This window comes from Ricinus communis, chromosome 6 (assembly GCF_019578655.1).
Source record: "Ricinus communis isolate WT05 ecotype wild-type chromosome 6, ASM1957865v1, whole genome shotgun sequence".
Classification (NCBI taxonomy): Eukaryota; Viridiplantae; Streptophyta; class Magnoliopsida; order Malpighiales; family Euphorbiaceae; genus Ricinus; species Ricinus communis.
The window spans coordinates 11,128,665-11,145,127 of record NC_063261.1 but is presented as its reverse complement, the minus strand read 5'-3'; the positions used below and the strand labels follow the sequence as shown (position 1 = coordinate 11,145,127).

The following is a 16,463-nucleotide window of genomic DNA, read 5'->3' as shown; positions in this document are numbered from 1 at the left end:
TGACACCATGCTTCTTTTTTAAACTCTTGACTACTAATTTCTTACCTATTTTCTTAGAAAATAATATTACTTAAAATCTTTTTCTTATCAACACAAATTGAATTTACCAAATTCCTTAAGCTTTGAAAAGTATATTTATTACACTTACAAGAAGAAGTAGAACGAGTTAACACCATCTCAACCAAATACAGTTGCAAAACCCTCTATATATCCACTATTTTACAAAAGACTGCAAAACCCTCTATATATCCACTATTTTACAAAAGAACTGCAAAAGGAAAAAAAATATTACTATGCAATACAATGAGAGTGGCCAATATGAAGTTAAAAATTGAAAATAAAACTGAAAAAAGGAAGTTAGAAGAATAGAAAAAAAAAAGATAGAAGAGTGGCAAAAACCATAAAAATGATATAAGAAAAGACAATATAAATAAAATATTATATAAGAAAGAAAAAAAAAGTACAGTAAGATTATATTTTTTTTCAAAAATATAGTATTTTACATAATCTCCTCTAAAAAGAAATCTTGTGATATCACAGTTTGAAGATTTTTAGTCTTATCTTTTTTGGACAAAAAGATATGATAATTTGAAAGCTTAATATATCCACAGCTCCTTGTACTTTACACTTTTGGTCATTTATCCCCCTAAACTTATACTTGAACCATTTAACCACTTTTAATTGGTTATTCATCGACTTTTAAACACCTCTATATACATGTCTATTCTCTTTTATATGCGTGTTATACACACGAGCTGACACAGAGAAAAAAATCTGACAAAACAAAAAGAATTACTACTAACAAGGTAAAGGCTGCATTTGATCTAAACATATGAAAATTCTTCTCCTGTAAGAAAATCATTCTCCGCAGCTCACACTTTATAGATTTTCACTCGCATCAAATAATGCTTTCAAACCAACAATCCATACTATTCCTTTATTTTCCTTCTATTATCTTTACCAATCAAACCATTAACACAACCCACTTTCTTATTTTCTTTTATTTGAACCCGACTTTCTTTCTTAAAGTTGATAGTAACCAAATCTCTTATACAACATTCATCGAACACCTTGTGCCAACACTAATTTCCAATCAAATCTAACATGCATATCAATTTAATCTACACAAAGATATCTAAATTAAAATCCAGCTAAAATACATGTCTGCGAATCTAATAACCCATACATTTTAATAATAAGCTAGCATAATCTTTATGATTTTCTCAGGGTGTTCAATTTCTAACAAATGTACTTCAATCTTTTTGTTTTCTTCTTTTAAGGCCATGAAATCTAAAAATTGACAATTAACAAAGACCAAGATACAATTGGCTCCATCTATTTTCCTCAAGAATCTAATAACTATTGCATATGAGATCATTCAATTAGTGCATTCCGTGTGAAAATTGATGACCCGGTCTTGTAAGATAATGGTTAATTTCTAGATCTTCTTTAATTGATTGAGATATTTGCATTTAGTAGAAGAGCAATAAGGTTTGAAAGAGCAAAGCAGAGTTTTTTATTTTTAGTCATGAGTTTCATGGACAACAGTTACATTAAGAGTTTAGAAGGATAGCAATATATGAAAGAAAGTGACACCAAGAGAGAATGAAATTATTTAAATAATCAATTTGGTTCCATGAGGTTTGAATTATAGATTAATTCAGTTTTATAGAGAAAAATAAACTATTAGGTAAAAAAAGAAGAAAAGGTTGCATCTGTGAATGAGAGAAAGAAGATGTTAAAGAAAAAGGAGGGAGGAGAAAAGGAGCCGGTCTTATAATAGGTGAAGAGAAACAAATTTAGTTGTTGTTAATATTATTTAAATGATTAATATAATTTTGGATAAGTCAATTTTAGATTTTCAATTGCTCAAAAGCGTTTATAATCACCCGTGATGCCGACAATGCATAAAAATATTTAAAAGTTTCATTATAAGTATGTTCAAGTGGCTAAATGGCTCAAGTATAAGTTTAGGAGGACAAATGACAAAAGTGCCAACTATAAGGGGCAGCATATGTATTAAGCCTAATTTGAAAATAAAGCTGAAGAAGAAAGTTAGAAGAACGAAAAGGAAATGCAAAAACCATAAAAATGATATAAGAGAAGTCAAAGACAATATAAATAAAATATTATATAAGTAAAAAAGAAAGAAAAATAAGGTAAAAAATGATATTCTTTTTAAAAAGTAGTATTTTATATAATTTCCAATAACTTTTAATAATATACTTTTTAGACAAAAAAAAATTTATGGTACAACGACAAAAGAAATATCTCATTATTAAAAGATCTCAACTCTTTCACAAATTTCAGTTATTTTCACCTTTATCGGTCATAACATGAATTTAGAATTTAACAACTCTTAACTTCAATGTTAACCTTTAAATCCATATTATCAAACATTGGTAATATAATAAAAGATTATTAAATTTTTGTAATTCAAAACTTTTATCTCATTGTTTGAAAAAGAAAGAAAATCACTAAAAATCATTTTAAAAAAAATAACACTTCACAATACTTTTTCGTATTTAAAATAAATAAATAGGCCGCTGGTTTATCAATTAACCAGTTTGATCGGTTTGAATTTGATTTTGAAAACTTCCTAATTGGCTGTTGCAATTCAACATAACTCAGTTACCGAACTTACGCACCTCCGGAAAAAAAAAGAAACAACAAAGTCAGAAACCAAAAAGAAATACCCTGCCATAGTTAAGTTGCTTCAGAAGTATAGAACATCAGAATTCAGGAAATGCATGTAAATGTTGCTATGTCTGATAGAAACACAATATTGCAACAATTCAACTTATCCATAAGGGAAAACAGTGAAAGTTTTCCAAGCATTTTACTGTAACTACTAGAGAAAAAGAAATAAGGATTTCCTGTTACATTCCATTCAAGAGCTTCAAACAACATGCTATTTGTAATCTCATTACCATCCAAAATCAGTGACCATGGGAGGGCAAACCCGAGGTCAGAAGTAAAAGCCATCATAAGGTTGCCTAACTTCAAACAGTGAATAAGTGAAAGGATAAGATGACTTTCTGAAGAAAAAGACAAATAATCAAACAATTAGAATACTAATCTAATGACAACTTATTTGTCATTTTGTATTCTGCACCTAACAAGACTATATTGCTCGGCAGTTCATGGTAGACACTGGATGCTCGTTGAACCTACGAGCTTGATTATTGGGAAAAAAATGGAATACAAATTGTATCTCCTTCAACTCCAGAGTATTAGACGGGTGCTTTATCACTCGTACTGATTTATGAACTGCTATCTTCGTGCAAAATTCATGCCATGCTGCCTCAAAACTTCAAGCCACAGATTTTGGTTTTGTTTTTTGTTTCTTGTTATCCAATGATGTTAACCCCTTACCCAAACCGACAGGAGCAGGATCTTCTTGTGCTGGTATTTGGTCTTTGTTGGAATCTGCTGGCCCATCAGTAGGCTGGCCATTGGCTTCTTTCTTCGCACCATTTGGTTCCTCATTGTCAACTGCATCAGGGGTCATCCCTGAATTAATAATGTTGAGAAGCTGAGTCAGAGGTGGCAAAGCTTGGACAGGAACACCATGTGGCCGAATCAAGAGGCCCCTAGCTGCTGCTTTCTTCCTAACTTCTGCTGCTGCGCGAGCAGCCCTTTCATCTACTCCTCTGCCGCGTGGAAGAGTCTCACCAATTATTGCTGCATTAAGTGATTTGTTGATGGAAGCACTAGAACTCCCAGAACCTCCAGTCGCAGCAGCAGCTTGGAATGCCTGTATGAGGTCAGGATGGGCCTGGCACAATACCAGCAGCCAAAATTCAGTATCTTCAATTTAGGCACATTAGCATCAAATGTTGCATAAATATTGATGTGAAGGTTGGCATGATGAGCAAGTTTGGCTCCAAAGGAGGCCCTACTGTGCACAAATGCTGAGGATATTTAACAGCAGCTTTCTCAATTGGCTCACAGCTTTTGTGCCAGAAGCCACAGCACAGAGTCAAATCCAGCATATATCAATTTTAATGCAACAGAAATTTGTATGCAACGTAATGAGCTCCTATAGGATGCATGTTATGCAATAAATCAGAGACAGCTAAATGAGAATCAGCTTAAACAGCACAAACAATCATATCCATACATCTTAAAACATCAACATGTAATTAAAACTAAATGGCATAAAAGGCAGAAACCTTCAAGATATCAATTGCCTTCTGAGCAGAAGCTGCATTTAGAGCCTGGCCTTTCTGCTTCTGCGCATTCATCTATTACAAAAAGAATTTAGAAGTCAAGAATATCTGACAGAAAATAGAAAATCTAAAGCTGGCTTTTTATCTCTATAAATCAACCTGAAGTTCACGCATCTTAAATGTCTTCATCCAGTTCTGGGAGTCTCGTGTCCTCGAGTCCTCCTCACCAAGTTGCTTGACAAGTATATGATAAGTTTTCTTCTCATGCTGTGCAAAACAAACCATATATTTTGCTTATGTATCTACTTATTTTTATATTAGCCCAAAGACAAATCATGGAAATATTTCCTGTAGAGATGACATGCCTGATGTGAGAGCTTGAATGCACCCATACAATTGAATGCAATGGCAAGAGCATGATAGCATACAGCCGTTTGGATGTGTTCCTCTCCTAAAAGCCTCTCGTTCTTTTTCAGAGCCTCTTGCAGATAGCGAAGAGCTGTATTCATCTTTCCAATATCCTGGTACATCATTGCAACATTTATAAAAGTGGCAGCTACATCTGGATGATCTGGGCCGGATGACAAACTCAGTAAGAGCAGTGCACGAGACATGTGCCGCAGTGCCAGTTCTGTCTGGTTAAGTCCATGGTAGAAGAGCGCCATATTGCCATAGCTGTAGTTGCACAGTTGCGAATCAAGTGAGCCAATGGTTCAAAAAGAAAAGAAAGGCCAAATGCTTAATAAACAGTAATAAATATGAAGCACTCTTCAGTTTGAAAGCATTTAGAATAGGTAGGATTGAGAATACAAGCAAAATGATACTAATTTTATTCGCATTGCATCCACAAAGTACAACTCCAATTTGTTTGTCACAAAATGGATGACAAGCCCCTGGGTCCGGTCCCATGGCAGTTAGCAACAGGACGCTTGAACTTGTGTGGTTAAGGGTATGCACCACAAATTCTTTATAGCAATAAATTCTTGGATGCACTATAATATTCATCTAAACGCAACTAGGTTGAGTTAATAGTAACCAAAATCTAATAGTGATCATCACAAACACAAGCTCAAGGGAGATAAATTTCCTCTAGACAAAGATGTGTTTGCCACATCAAATGGTAATGATATATATAAATACAAGAACGAGCGAAGAGTAGTTCAGCGAATTCAATTACTACTGAACAAAAGAGCAAAGAATGGTACCTGTGAGCAGTATCAGGATGATCTAATCCCAGGCAACGTTCATTTATGATTAATTCCTTGTGCTGTTGTATTATTGCTCCAGCCATATCTCCAGCATGATATAAAACCATGGCAAGGTACCTGAAACATTCAGGTCAGGTGCACCAAATAAACTGAGGATCATTGGTAAGAGAAATTTAGCAAAAATTTCTGAAGAATGGTAAGCTTTCACTTTGCATATGTACAATATAACAAATACTTTAACAGAAGTATAAAATTAGACGTTGTCCAATAGATTACTATGATGGAACATGGAAATAGAAGTTCAGAGTAATCAATGACTACCTACAACAGTTGGCAACCTCCCGATGCATTGGACCAGTCACCTGAAAGATGTTAAGAAATGATAAACTTATGCTTACTGAAGACCATCCTATGGGCCCAATTAAAAAAAAAAAAAGAATACATACCTGTTGAAGAATAGAAAATGCTTCGGAGAATAATGTATATGCTTCACTAAGCATTCCCTGACTCAAATTAAATAAACAAATAGTAAATAAATAAAGCCACATCATTCAATAGAAATTACATTTCAACATTTAAGACCATAGTATACATCCAAAATCACAATAAATTTCTGGCTTTGGATGCTCATGACTTGTACTAATACTTTTTACGCGAGACCAAAACTCAGAAGTACAGGGACATTGCCCAAAAATTTCCAGGAGATTTCTATTTTCTTTACCCAGTGAGTGACTGAACACCAGTATAATTCAATCCTAGTTTGTAATCAAACTAACGGTTATATCTGAATATTTCCAGTGTAACATGTCACAAGTATCAAATTTCTGGCCTTGATTTTAATTTTGTTATTTGTGAACTGTATCATCAAACATGCAAGATTTGTGGTAAGACAACTATGCACAGTGCATACCTCTGCCAATTGAATTTTTCCTGTTTCCACAAGATCCTTAGCTTCTGAACATACTGGAACTGAGTGCTTCACCACAGGTTGGAGGTCCAAAATATCCGTCATTTGGAAAGGTGCTGCAGCATTAAGATCATATTTGCGAGCTGCAACTGTAACTCCCACCTATCGAGGAAGTCGTGTCAGACAATTCACTACCAGGAGCAAAAGCTCAGTTAAGGTGCAAATTGAGAATTGCTTTAACTGAATTGTTAGTGTGTAGATATACTAAGCAGCCATGAAGCGAACTAGCAAATGTTTCCCAAGAACAAAACTGAAGTAAGAAAAAATAGACAACTGGATTGCTCAAGGACAAGATTCCAACAAACACAAAGAGGAAGTGTGAGAATAGACAATTGAAGCAAATTTAGATGCCCATTATTCAATATACTTTGAGATGAGCATTGCAACACACTACAAGCACAGGTTGAATACCCAATACAGATGGTTCATGCTGACTATTCGACTTGTAAGCATTGAGATCTACACATATCAATTAGATGAAACCCAAAATTACCTTCTGACAAAGATTGCGTATGACTGAAACTTTCTTCACCCGTGCCCTTGCATCCTCTAGCAACTCGAACTAAGAAAAAGAGGTAACTCAGTTCCACCACAAATGCCATATTTCAACTTTTTTCTAACTCTTAATAAGCTATAAAATCAGCCCAGCAATTTCTGGGAATATTACATTGGTCGTGTAGAGCTTCTACACTCGAGTTAATATAATGGTACCTGATATTTGAGTTTTGCAAATTCCTGAATCTCAGACCATACAGTCTCTGAGCTAACATTCATAGATGAGGATTGATTCTTTCTTGCAGATGCTCCTTTCCATCTTGTTTGGCCCCTAGAAGATTTTCCTGAAGAGTGATGGCCAGATTGGTCCTGCAAATGTTTGAACATAACTAGATTCGATCATTGAACTCCCTCAATGGGATTCAACCAAATGGGTAAGGACTAGATCAGTGAAAGCCACACCAGACATCAACCAAAAATCTACATGATTAAATAAAAATAAATCATGAAACTATCTCGAACATACTTTCTTTTGTGTTCTTGGCTGTGAACCATTGGAACCACCTTTTGCTCCAACAGCTTGACAATTCCCAAAGAAACAGTTGAAAAAATGTGAGATCACTGGCCCAAGATCCTGATCTTCTGTATCTCTCAATACATCCTGCATCACCACAAGAAAACAGAAATGCAAATTGCCTGTCACCAACAGAACAAGATTATAGGCCAAAACAAACTTGTCTGCCCGTGTGTTCAGAGTCCTTTTTGACAACCAAATATTTTACTTTGAGCAAACAAGATTTGAAGATCCAAAAGAAGTTGAGCAGGGTGAGGAACCCAAAAGTAGACAAGATAGAACTAAAAACAATTTGAGACAGAGAAAATAGATAAAGATAATAACCTTGAAGATGTGTTTAGCAGATCTGACTACAATCTCATTAGAACAAAGATCCCATAAATGAGGCAAGTGCTTTGTCCCTTCAGCAACCTGAAGATATGATCTACTCAAGTCAAAAACAATAACTATTTAAGAAAACATAGATGCTAAGGAATGTGCTCGACTCCCATTAACACTAATTGATATCTGAGCTATGGTATAGAAATTCCAACTTCACCAAATGTTTTCATTAGTCCAGATTCCAAACAACTGCATTAACAAGGAATTAACCAAAACTTAAGCTTACCCTTCCAATGTATCGCACATTAATTCCATGAGCATGCAGTGCTTCAGTTAGTGTCTGGCCATCCATGGGTGACACTTCAAGTGTGCAAAGATCCTGGATGAACTTTGGAAGAACGGTGGCTGCTAGATATGAGCTAGCTTTCCTAACATTTTCTTCATCATTTTCTATCTCCTAGTAAATAGCCAAAGGAAAGAACAAAATATGAGATCTTTGTAATTCAATGCAGTTGCAAAGAAAAGGAAGTGTATGCTTTAAAACAATTCACCTCTGGATTCCCAGCTAGCTTAAACTCAGTAAAAACATTAGGGTTAAAAAGTATTTCATCATATGATTCAGAGCCCACAGAAGGAGCAGAAGCACATTCCTCAACAGTCTCAACCTTTCCTTCTTGGACTATCTCCTGTTGACCAAAACAGAAAGCCGCACAGTTCAAACAATTGCTTGAATAAATGCAGAAAAGATTTACTTTCATAATACTACATGCTTAACAGATTAATGTGCCTCTTCTTCATCAGACAATTTAATCTGGCATTAATTTCTCCATAAAAGAGGAAATCAAAATGTGACATGATTAATGCTTGTACACTAAGTTACTAAATAAAAATGAGCAAGGCAGCTGCTGATCTTGAATAGAAAATGTAGAGCAGAACAAGATGAATCTGGAAGTTCGTCTTTAGTACCAGCAGTCATACTTAAATAATGACTTTGGCCATTGCTTATCAGTTTTGATATGCAATGAGAATGATTACTATTCCTTTCACTCCCCTGGCTATACACTTAGATACAAGTAGTATGTGACAAGCGTCATAGCATGGGACAACTATCTAATTTAGAGATTGTATCTTATAAAATTCTTCGTTCCACAAAATGCAAGAAGATATTATCAGTAACTCACCAAAGCGTGCACATATTTTTAAATGCAACTTATGCTCAATTAAAGGGGAACCACAAAAGAATACAAGGTTAACATAGATATCATTACCTGAGTTTCAGTAGAAGCAACAGGGAAATTGGCCTCAGGTTTCGCCTGTTCTTCAATGCCAGCAACTTCTGAAGAATCTGGGGTTGCATGAGCCTCTCCCTCAGATTTAGGCAGAGTCTTTGAATTCTTTGCAGCTTCAGCCTTCGAATAAGAAAAGATAATATGAAAGAACGAACAAGAGATATGAATCAGTTTTAGTTGCAAATCAGATAGAGTTGCACACCTGGCAAAAAGCAGCAATTAGTTCTGGCCTCAAAATACAAAATCGGGATCCCAGTCCACTGTAGTTTGCATCACGAGGAGTTACTCGCATCAAGTCCAGAAGATAATGCCTGGAATTGAAATAATTAAAGCCTAATAAGATAATGCCTGGAATTGAAATAATTAAAGCCTAATAAGTAAGCAGTTAAGAAAATACAATACAGACTTGAGAAACAAGTTATCCAAAAGATGCGATTTGCCAAACCAAAAGTGGCAGTAGATTCAGAATGTAATCCTTCAATGAAAAGCTGAAACTTGAAAGTTAGTTATGTAACAAATAAAAAATCGGCAATTGCATTTCGGCAGTTTGGATTTTCTCATTTATGGGCATTAAAAAGGAATAAAGTTCAATTTGGCCACTGGCCTTATCACCCGGGTTCAATTTAAGCCTTCTCCAAATTCATTTTAGCCTAAACATTTGCATATTTGGCTTAAAATAGCCCTATTTTAGACAAAAATGAGAGAGCAAGTTATATACTCTTTAAAAGAAGAGTGGATAGAATAAAAAATGAAAAATATTAATTCTAAAATTAAATTAACTTTTTTAAATTAGAAAAACAAATATTGATGTTTTAAATTAAAAAAATCAAAACAACAAATGTTGCTACTTGTCAGTATTCTTGCTATTTCTTTTATTACGATGGTGAAAGAGGTGACTACAATGGTGGCGGTGGTAAGAATGATGAAGGTGGTGAGGGCTGTTGTGGGTGGAATTATGGTGCTAAGTGCTACCTATTGTCTTAATTATATTAATCGTATTAAGATTATCACAATTTTTTAAAATCTTTTCTATCTATCAAGAGAGATTTATCATTTTTGACCAAAATAGGGCTAATTTGAGCCAAATATGCAAAGATTTGCATTAAAAAGTCCATAAATTTAGAAAAAAGGCTAAATTTAGTTAGGCGACAAAGTTAGTTGCCAAATTGAACTTTATTCCCCCATTAAAAATCAAACTAACAATAAATCCAAGTATGCTTTAGATAAAAAAATAAAGGACAATCACAATAGCAAAAGAAAATAAACTTGCGAGGAAAAATCAACGGTAAATTTAAAGGAGGAAAAGGAGCAATGAAAACATGCCAACCCGAGAGAATAATCACCTGTCATCACTACCAACAATGCCCTTGCATTCTACTGGCGCAGCTAATTTGAAAGCATTCCCAGATCCATCTACAACAGTATGTTCCTTGAGATGGAGGCGCTTGGCAGCTTCCAGCACCTAAGACAAAGCTCATAATTCATTTAATGGATAATTAAGGTAATCAAGAACTCAAAAATTCGCTTTGTACAATATTAGAGAAGAAATTTATTGAGGACAAGAAAGCAAATATTACTTTCTAAACCAACAGTAATCTAGCAAGTTACTCTCAATGCATAACCTGAAATTTGATTTCATATCTCACCTTCGAATGAAAATCTTCATTCCAGCATATTTTCTTTCCGTTGTCAACAGAACCATAGAGAAGTGAATCTGATTTATCCCCTTGAAGAATGCCAGGTAAAACACTCTACAGCAGAATGAATAAAGAATTAGATGGGAAAACAATAATAACATCAAAACATCTTCAAGTAAGAAAAGAAAGAAAAGACAAAGATAACTAGTGGCTGACAGGCTAGATCTACAAGGTTGTTGAAAGTAATAAAATAGTAGCAAAATTGATCTTATAGCCAACACATAAAGCAGATACCACCAACAAAATAAAAGGTAATTTGGCTAAGAATGAGTTTCTTCCACAATAAAAATACAAACAAAATATTGCATACCCATGGTGTAAAATATGCATGAGAGAGAGAACAGGGAAGTTTGCATCTTGAAAGCTCACCTGTGCTACCACTCTATGACCCCTGTAGTCAATTATAGCCATGGCAAGATTATACAGCCCAGGGACATCAGCTTCCTGGTAGGCCTTAGTGCCTTTCAGATCATTGTTTGCAGAAGCATATGTAGCCTGCTCACTCTCAGCCAACTGGCTCTCAGAAGGAGTTGATTCCATAACACCATTGCTTTCTCCTGCAGTTGATACATCACAATCCCCATTGGAAATTCCACCATCACCATGTGAGAAATCATTTGAGACCTTTTCAGATGTATTGGGGGAAACAGCAACATTCAGAGTCTTCGAATTAGTATCTGCCGTATGTTTCTTGGATAGCTGTTCAAGGTCCGCATCCACAGCGAAACTAAAGAAAATATTGTTGTGAACATACCTAAAATCAAAAGACATCACAAGTTAAGGGGCAGCTGTGAGAAAGAAGAACTTCTACAAATAAATGATAGAACTCGAAAGATTATATAATTCTAACAAGTAAAGCTGATAATCATTTAAAAACAATAGATGTCAAAACTATATAGAATGCGATCCATAACCAAGGAGTATAAAGACAAATGATTTTTTTAGAAGAGATAATGGAAATTCAGAATCTTTTCAAGGCCCCACTTACATATGAAAGCACTCTGGATCGGTTGGATTTATAGGGGGGATACATCTGCTGATGACTCCAATAGCACCACTAATCGCTGCATCAACAAAATCAGAAGTCACTTTGTAGAGAGCCCTATCCCGCAAGATCCTGCAACAAATTTACCCTGATAAGGGAAGGCAAAAGCGAAACCAAACAACAGAAATACATTTAGGGCACAGCAGAATATAACTATGAGTGTTACTTGAACAGAGATCAAATATACCTTTCTTGAGGAGTTGTATGGGGAAACTCTCGACAAGATTGCAACTCCTCATTCCAATCCCTCTGCATGCCAATCAGCTCACTACCATATGAAAGAGTCAGTGCATCCTCTGCTCTGGCTGCATCACGCCTATGATCTGACAAAAGAAACTCCATATAGTCACTTCAGTCAAACATCAAATGCAACATCTGCACAAATTTTCCACTTGAAAAGAAGCTAAAATTAAATCAAAATGTTTGGACAGTTTTCATAAATTAATGGAACAACAATGTAAAATGAGAATCTGACAGTCAGTCTAAAGAAAGCTACAAAAATTAAGATCTTGGTTACACCATTGAAGAAAAGAAAAAAAGGGGTTACTCATAAGGAAGATCTACCGATGAGACTAAAACCAGTAAACATTGTATAACTGTGAGGAACCATGGCCATTAGTCATTAGTAAGAAACATTTCGGTATCTGTTTCACATTTGGGCTTATTTGTTATAATAACAGAAAACAAATCATGCTCTAGCAAGTATCAAGAAAGAGATTTGCCTTAAAGTGAAAGGAGCATGTCCCTTTGCACGTTTCTTTCACAACTTCAGAATCCTAAACCACATAAATTTGCCAATTAAAACTTGGAAGTAAGCTTACCAGGAATTGGGTGTAATCCTAGCCATGAATTTGGTGGCAGAAGCGATTGAACATTCTCAAAAGGATGTGCAGAGGCCTTCCTCTCCAAAATTTCACGAAAAGCTTGAAGAAATAATAATGAAACATGCTGAATGAGAAAATACCATTCAAAGTAAATAGTAAACTATTCATACTGGAAATATCGAATCTTGTTCCTCTACCTTTTTTGAACTTCGAGCTAATTTTTTGCAGGAGTCCAATAAGGGTTGTTGCCTCAGAAGTAGACTTGCTAGGCTTTGGGTCAAGAGCATTGCCTGTACTTGAATTAACATAAAATGTCTTTGTGGTTCCAGTAATACAATATTTGGTACCTTCCAATGTCACCACGTCCAAATATATTAAATCTCCAACAAGCCTGGAGAGGCAACAAAAGAAACATCATATTTATCTCGCCAATGTATAATTTGTTTATGCATCAAATAAGTAAATATAAGAGAGAGACATAGGACACCTTCTATAGCTTGGGGGAGGATTGAAGGATGAGAACACAATACTCTCCACACACTTTATTTCTTTTGATGGAGATGATAACAGCTTACCAAGTGAGCCAGCAACATCATCCATAAAACCCAGTCCATCAAGCTCAGGGACCTCAGTTTTCACAGTTTCTAGATTACAGTCCAATGCAGACTAGTCATATGAACATCCTCAGATATAAACTGCATGTTAAGATTACACTTCCCAGAAAAGAAAAGAAGAGGAAGAAGAAGAAGAAGAAGACTGAACCTGGGCCCTTGGTCTGTGCTGTCTCATACTCTAATGCAAGTGACGTTGATAGTGATGAATGGAGTGTGGAAAGTGAAAGCAATTCTCTTGTGCGGTGAACATGAGCCCTGACTGATCTATCATCATAAGGAGCTGCCAATAGGTTTTTACAAGTTAGACTCCAGAATACAATCCTTATTACAAAAGAGCAAATGGTGTCAATATACCAGCAACCATCTCCAACGAGCAACCACCAGTAGTAATGTCAGCTACTTCAGAGATTTCATTATAATCTTCAAGCTGATGAGTTGAACCATCTTTTGTGCGCAGCACCAAGTCATAGCATGTGAAAAAACAAGTCTCAGGAGCATCAAGAAGGAATTGTCTTATATCCATGACTGAATCTCCAGGGTTTAACTGCAATTGTATGTTACATTTTATTGTAAATAGAGCAAGCCATGATAAAATCTAGAGGACACGTTAAGTGAATTATTAGCCAAAAGAAAAATCTGAATATATCTGTATTGACAAATGGGAGAGCAAAATTCATTACATCAAACAATCAAACAAAAATGAACACCCTGTAATTGCTATTCCAATTATCAAACACAAGATATAGTCCCAAGATTAAATTAACTCACTTGTAGCTCAAGCTTCTCGCTACTCTGCGTTTTGACAGAGACAGGATAAAGATGAAGCTCACCTACACACATATGGGACACATCACATTAGATGTAGCAGAGCAGAATAGGAATATTGCAGCACTGAAATTTTGGAAAATAAAAAAGGAGAGGACTTTCAAGTGGAACCAAGTTGAGTTGATACAAAACAAGAAATATGACGAAATTGATGCGGCCAGCGGAAGACTATAGCATCTATAATAATACATAAAGTGACTGCTCTCATCACTTCTATCTCTCCTCTTCATGGAAAACTTGGCTCAGAATCAGTGTGCATCCATGCGTATGCTATATGTGTGAACTCATAACGTATCTGAAAAATATGGCTATAGTTATAGGTGTTGATTCATGGGCGTCAGACATTGTATGTTCTTAGCCAGGTCAAACATATTAAAACCATATTAAGCTTGTTCGACAAGAAAAGGAAGTTTCACAAGGGTATCATAGTTACCTGATAGTGAATTAGACTTCTCATAGATAGTTAGAACATTAGCATTTCAATTTATGAGCTATTCCCTTATAATTCTACCTTAACAGCATGTTTAAGAATCTTCATATGACATGATTTGAAAGAAACATTAAAAAGAAATTAGAAAAAGAATAAAGAACAATCTACTGAAGTTCAAAGTAAAATACAGAATAAAAATCATGAAACCAACTATACCCTGCTTTGGTTCATTAGCTGAAGTAGTTGTTTCAGATTCACTCCCGCCTGGCGGTATGGCATTAGTCGATTCGATAACAGCTGGTACTCCATTAGCATCAGCTTTAGCAGTCTCTGAAGCAATTAAGTTATCTTTGACAGGAGCACTGGCTGTCACAGCTGACTCTGAAGAACTATTTGTTGTGGTATTTGAACCCTTCCTGTTCCTCCCTCTATTCGACTTCCCCGCCATATCTACCCCTTTTATTTCCCAATCCTTTCAAGGTAAGTTCAGTACATCCAAATATGAAGAATTACCAAGTTCAGCAAAAACCCAATAAATAAAACAGCAGCGCAGATTATTCATGATGAGTATATATAAACCAACCGAGAAGAGTTGATTTTTTAGCTAGGAAATATCCAAACTTCAACCCGACCCTTTTCATCTCTCTATCCAAAGGACATTTCGTCCAATAAAAGAATGAAACAAAAATAAAAAGGGAAGGGAAAATTTCGCCGCCTCTCATTCTTTTATTGGATGAAATGTCCTTTGCATAGAGAGATGAAAAGGGTCGGCTTGAAGTTTGGATATTTCCTATCTAAGCAAAAATAAGCCTCTATACACATTTGATATACTAGAAGAGTAAAATCGACATTCCTTTATAAGCTTTCAGTTAAGACTGAGAGGTAACAGATTAATAAAAGAATAGAGCAAGCCTATACATCATTTTAACTTCAGTTAAAACAAGGATGTAGATAACCGAAACATTGCATAAATATATATATTAGCACAGCACCTCCCACAAACTTATCTTTCTTAAAGGATTAGAATAAAAATTCCAATAACATAAAATCAGAACTTCATTTATAACATAATATATCATTACCAAGAACAAAGCTTGAATTCAATCGCAGCTGTTCAGCTAATGGTGAATTAGAAACTAAAACAAGAAGCACATAGGCATAAACAGAAGCGAGCAGATATGATATCTTATGAAAGCGGCGAAAGGGCTGAGGTTTTAGGGAGAGGGAAGAAAGTGGCTGTTTATGAGACTGAGAGGCGGCGAAATTTTCCCTTTTTATTTTTGTTTCATTCGTTGAATAATGATATGTACAGTGGCCCAACTTTGTTGGGCTTTCTGGGCCTTGTTTTCTTTTTAAATATTTCTTCTTGGCATTTTCATAATTGCATTTGTTGAATTATTTGTAGATAACATTAATGATTAGTAACTACCAACTTTTTTATTCTAACTTCCATTTTTGTGTTTTTTGTGGGTTTAGTTCTCTTTTATTTCAGCTTTTTAACTATTATTTTTAAAATAGCTGTTATTCATAGTGGTTCTAGTTCTTTTAATTTTAGATCTAATTCTGAAATACTTAGAAAATTTAAAAAAACTAAAGTTAAAAAAATATAAATAAAGCAACATTCTAAAAGAAAAGAAAAGTTTCTAAAAATGATAATGTTATTAAAAATGAAGCTGTCGATTCAAAATCTCATATAAGAGAGAGGTTAAGGAAGAAAATGTGAAAAAAATAAAGCAAGATTGTTATAAAGCAACAGAAGGATAGTCTATTTATGATTTTTAATTTCTTCTAATTTTTTAATTTTTTATTTATTTTATCGTTTATTATGTTTCGATTTAGGTTTATTTATTAATTTGTGTTGTTTCTTTTGTATTTTAGAGCTCTTTTGTTGTTTGTTTTATGTTAATCTTTTTGTTAGTTAAATATGTTGATTTTTTTAATATTTTAAATCTAAAAGTTAATTAGTATCTTTTTGTTGTTGTTGCATGTTTTATGTACAGTT

General features: G+C 34.7%; 1 protein-coding gene across 2 annotated transcripts; it reads right to left on the bottom strand.

Moving 5' to 3' along the window:
• Positions 1-2,858: 2,858 nt before the first annotated feature.
• LOC8287542 (clustered mitochondria protein) lies at positions 2,859-15,720 on the bottom strand. Of its 2 annotated transcripts, none has more exons than XM_048376259.1 (29): positions 15,544-15,720; positions 14,678-14,933; positions 13,975-14,036; positions 13,561-13,750; positions 13,355-13,486; positions 13,080-13,236; positions 12,790-12,983; positions 12,590-12,691; positions 11,956-12,091; positions 11,712-11,840; positions 11,093-11,477; positions 10,673-10,777; positions 10,370-10,488; positions 9,229-9,337; positions 9,006-9,146; positions 8,289-8,423; positions 8,024-8,194; positions 7,741-7,827; positions 7,369-7,503; positions 7,059-7,211; positions 6,841-6,909; positions 6,291-6,449; positions 5,827-5,883; positions 5,702-5,742; positions 5,378-5,497; positions 4,538-4,847; positions 4,332-4,439; positions 4,176-4,247; positions 2,859-3,778 (listed from the first exon to the last, which is right to left on the bottom strand). In XM_048376259.1, exons 2-29 carry the CDS (start codon positions 14,907-14,909, stop codon positions 3,314-3,316), a joined length of 4,275 nt encoding a protein of 1,424 aa, XP_048232216.1. In that variant the 5' UTR covers positions 14,910-14,933; positions 15,544-15,720; the 3' UTR covers positions 2,859-3,313. The 2 variants fall into 2 exon arrangements, with proteins under 2 accessions (XP_048232216.1, XP_048232215.1); XM_048376258.1 differs by having other exon boundaries at positions 14,678-14,917.
• Positions 15,721-16,463: the final 743 nt, after the last annotated feature.

What these genes read in the sequence shown, in the direction of transcription:
- LOC8287542 (XM_048376259.1), bottom strand. Translation starts at nt 14,909, where the DNA reads ATGGCGGGGAAGTCGAATAGAGGGAGGAACAGGAAGGGTTCAAATACC. An exon ending in AGCTAATGAACCAAAGCAGG is followed by an intron (nt 14,037 to 14,677) that starts GTATAGTTGGTT and finishes ATATGTGTGTAG; the next exon opens with GTGAGCTTCATCTTTATCCT. An exon ending in TTGCTTCTACTGAAACTCAG is followed by an intron (nt 8,424 to 9,005) that starts GTAATGATATCT and finishes TTTGGTCAACAG; the next exon opens with GAGATAGTCCAAGAAGGAAA.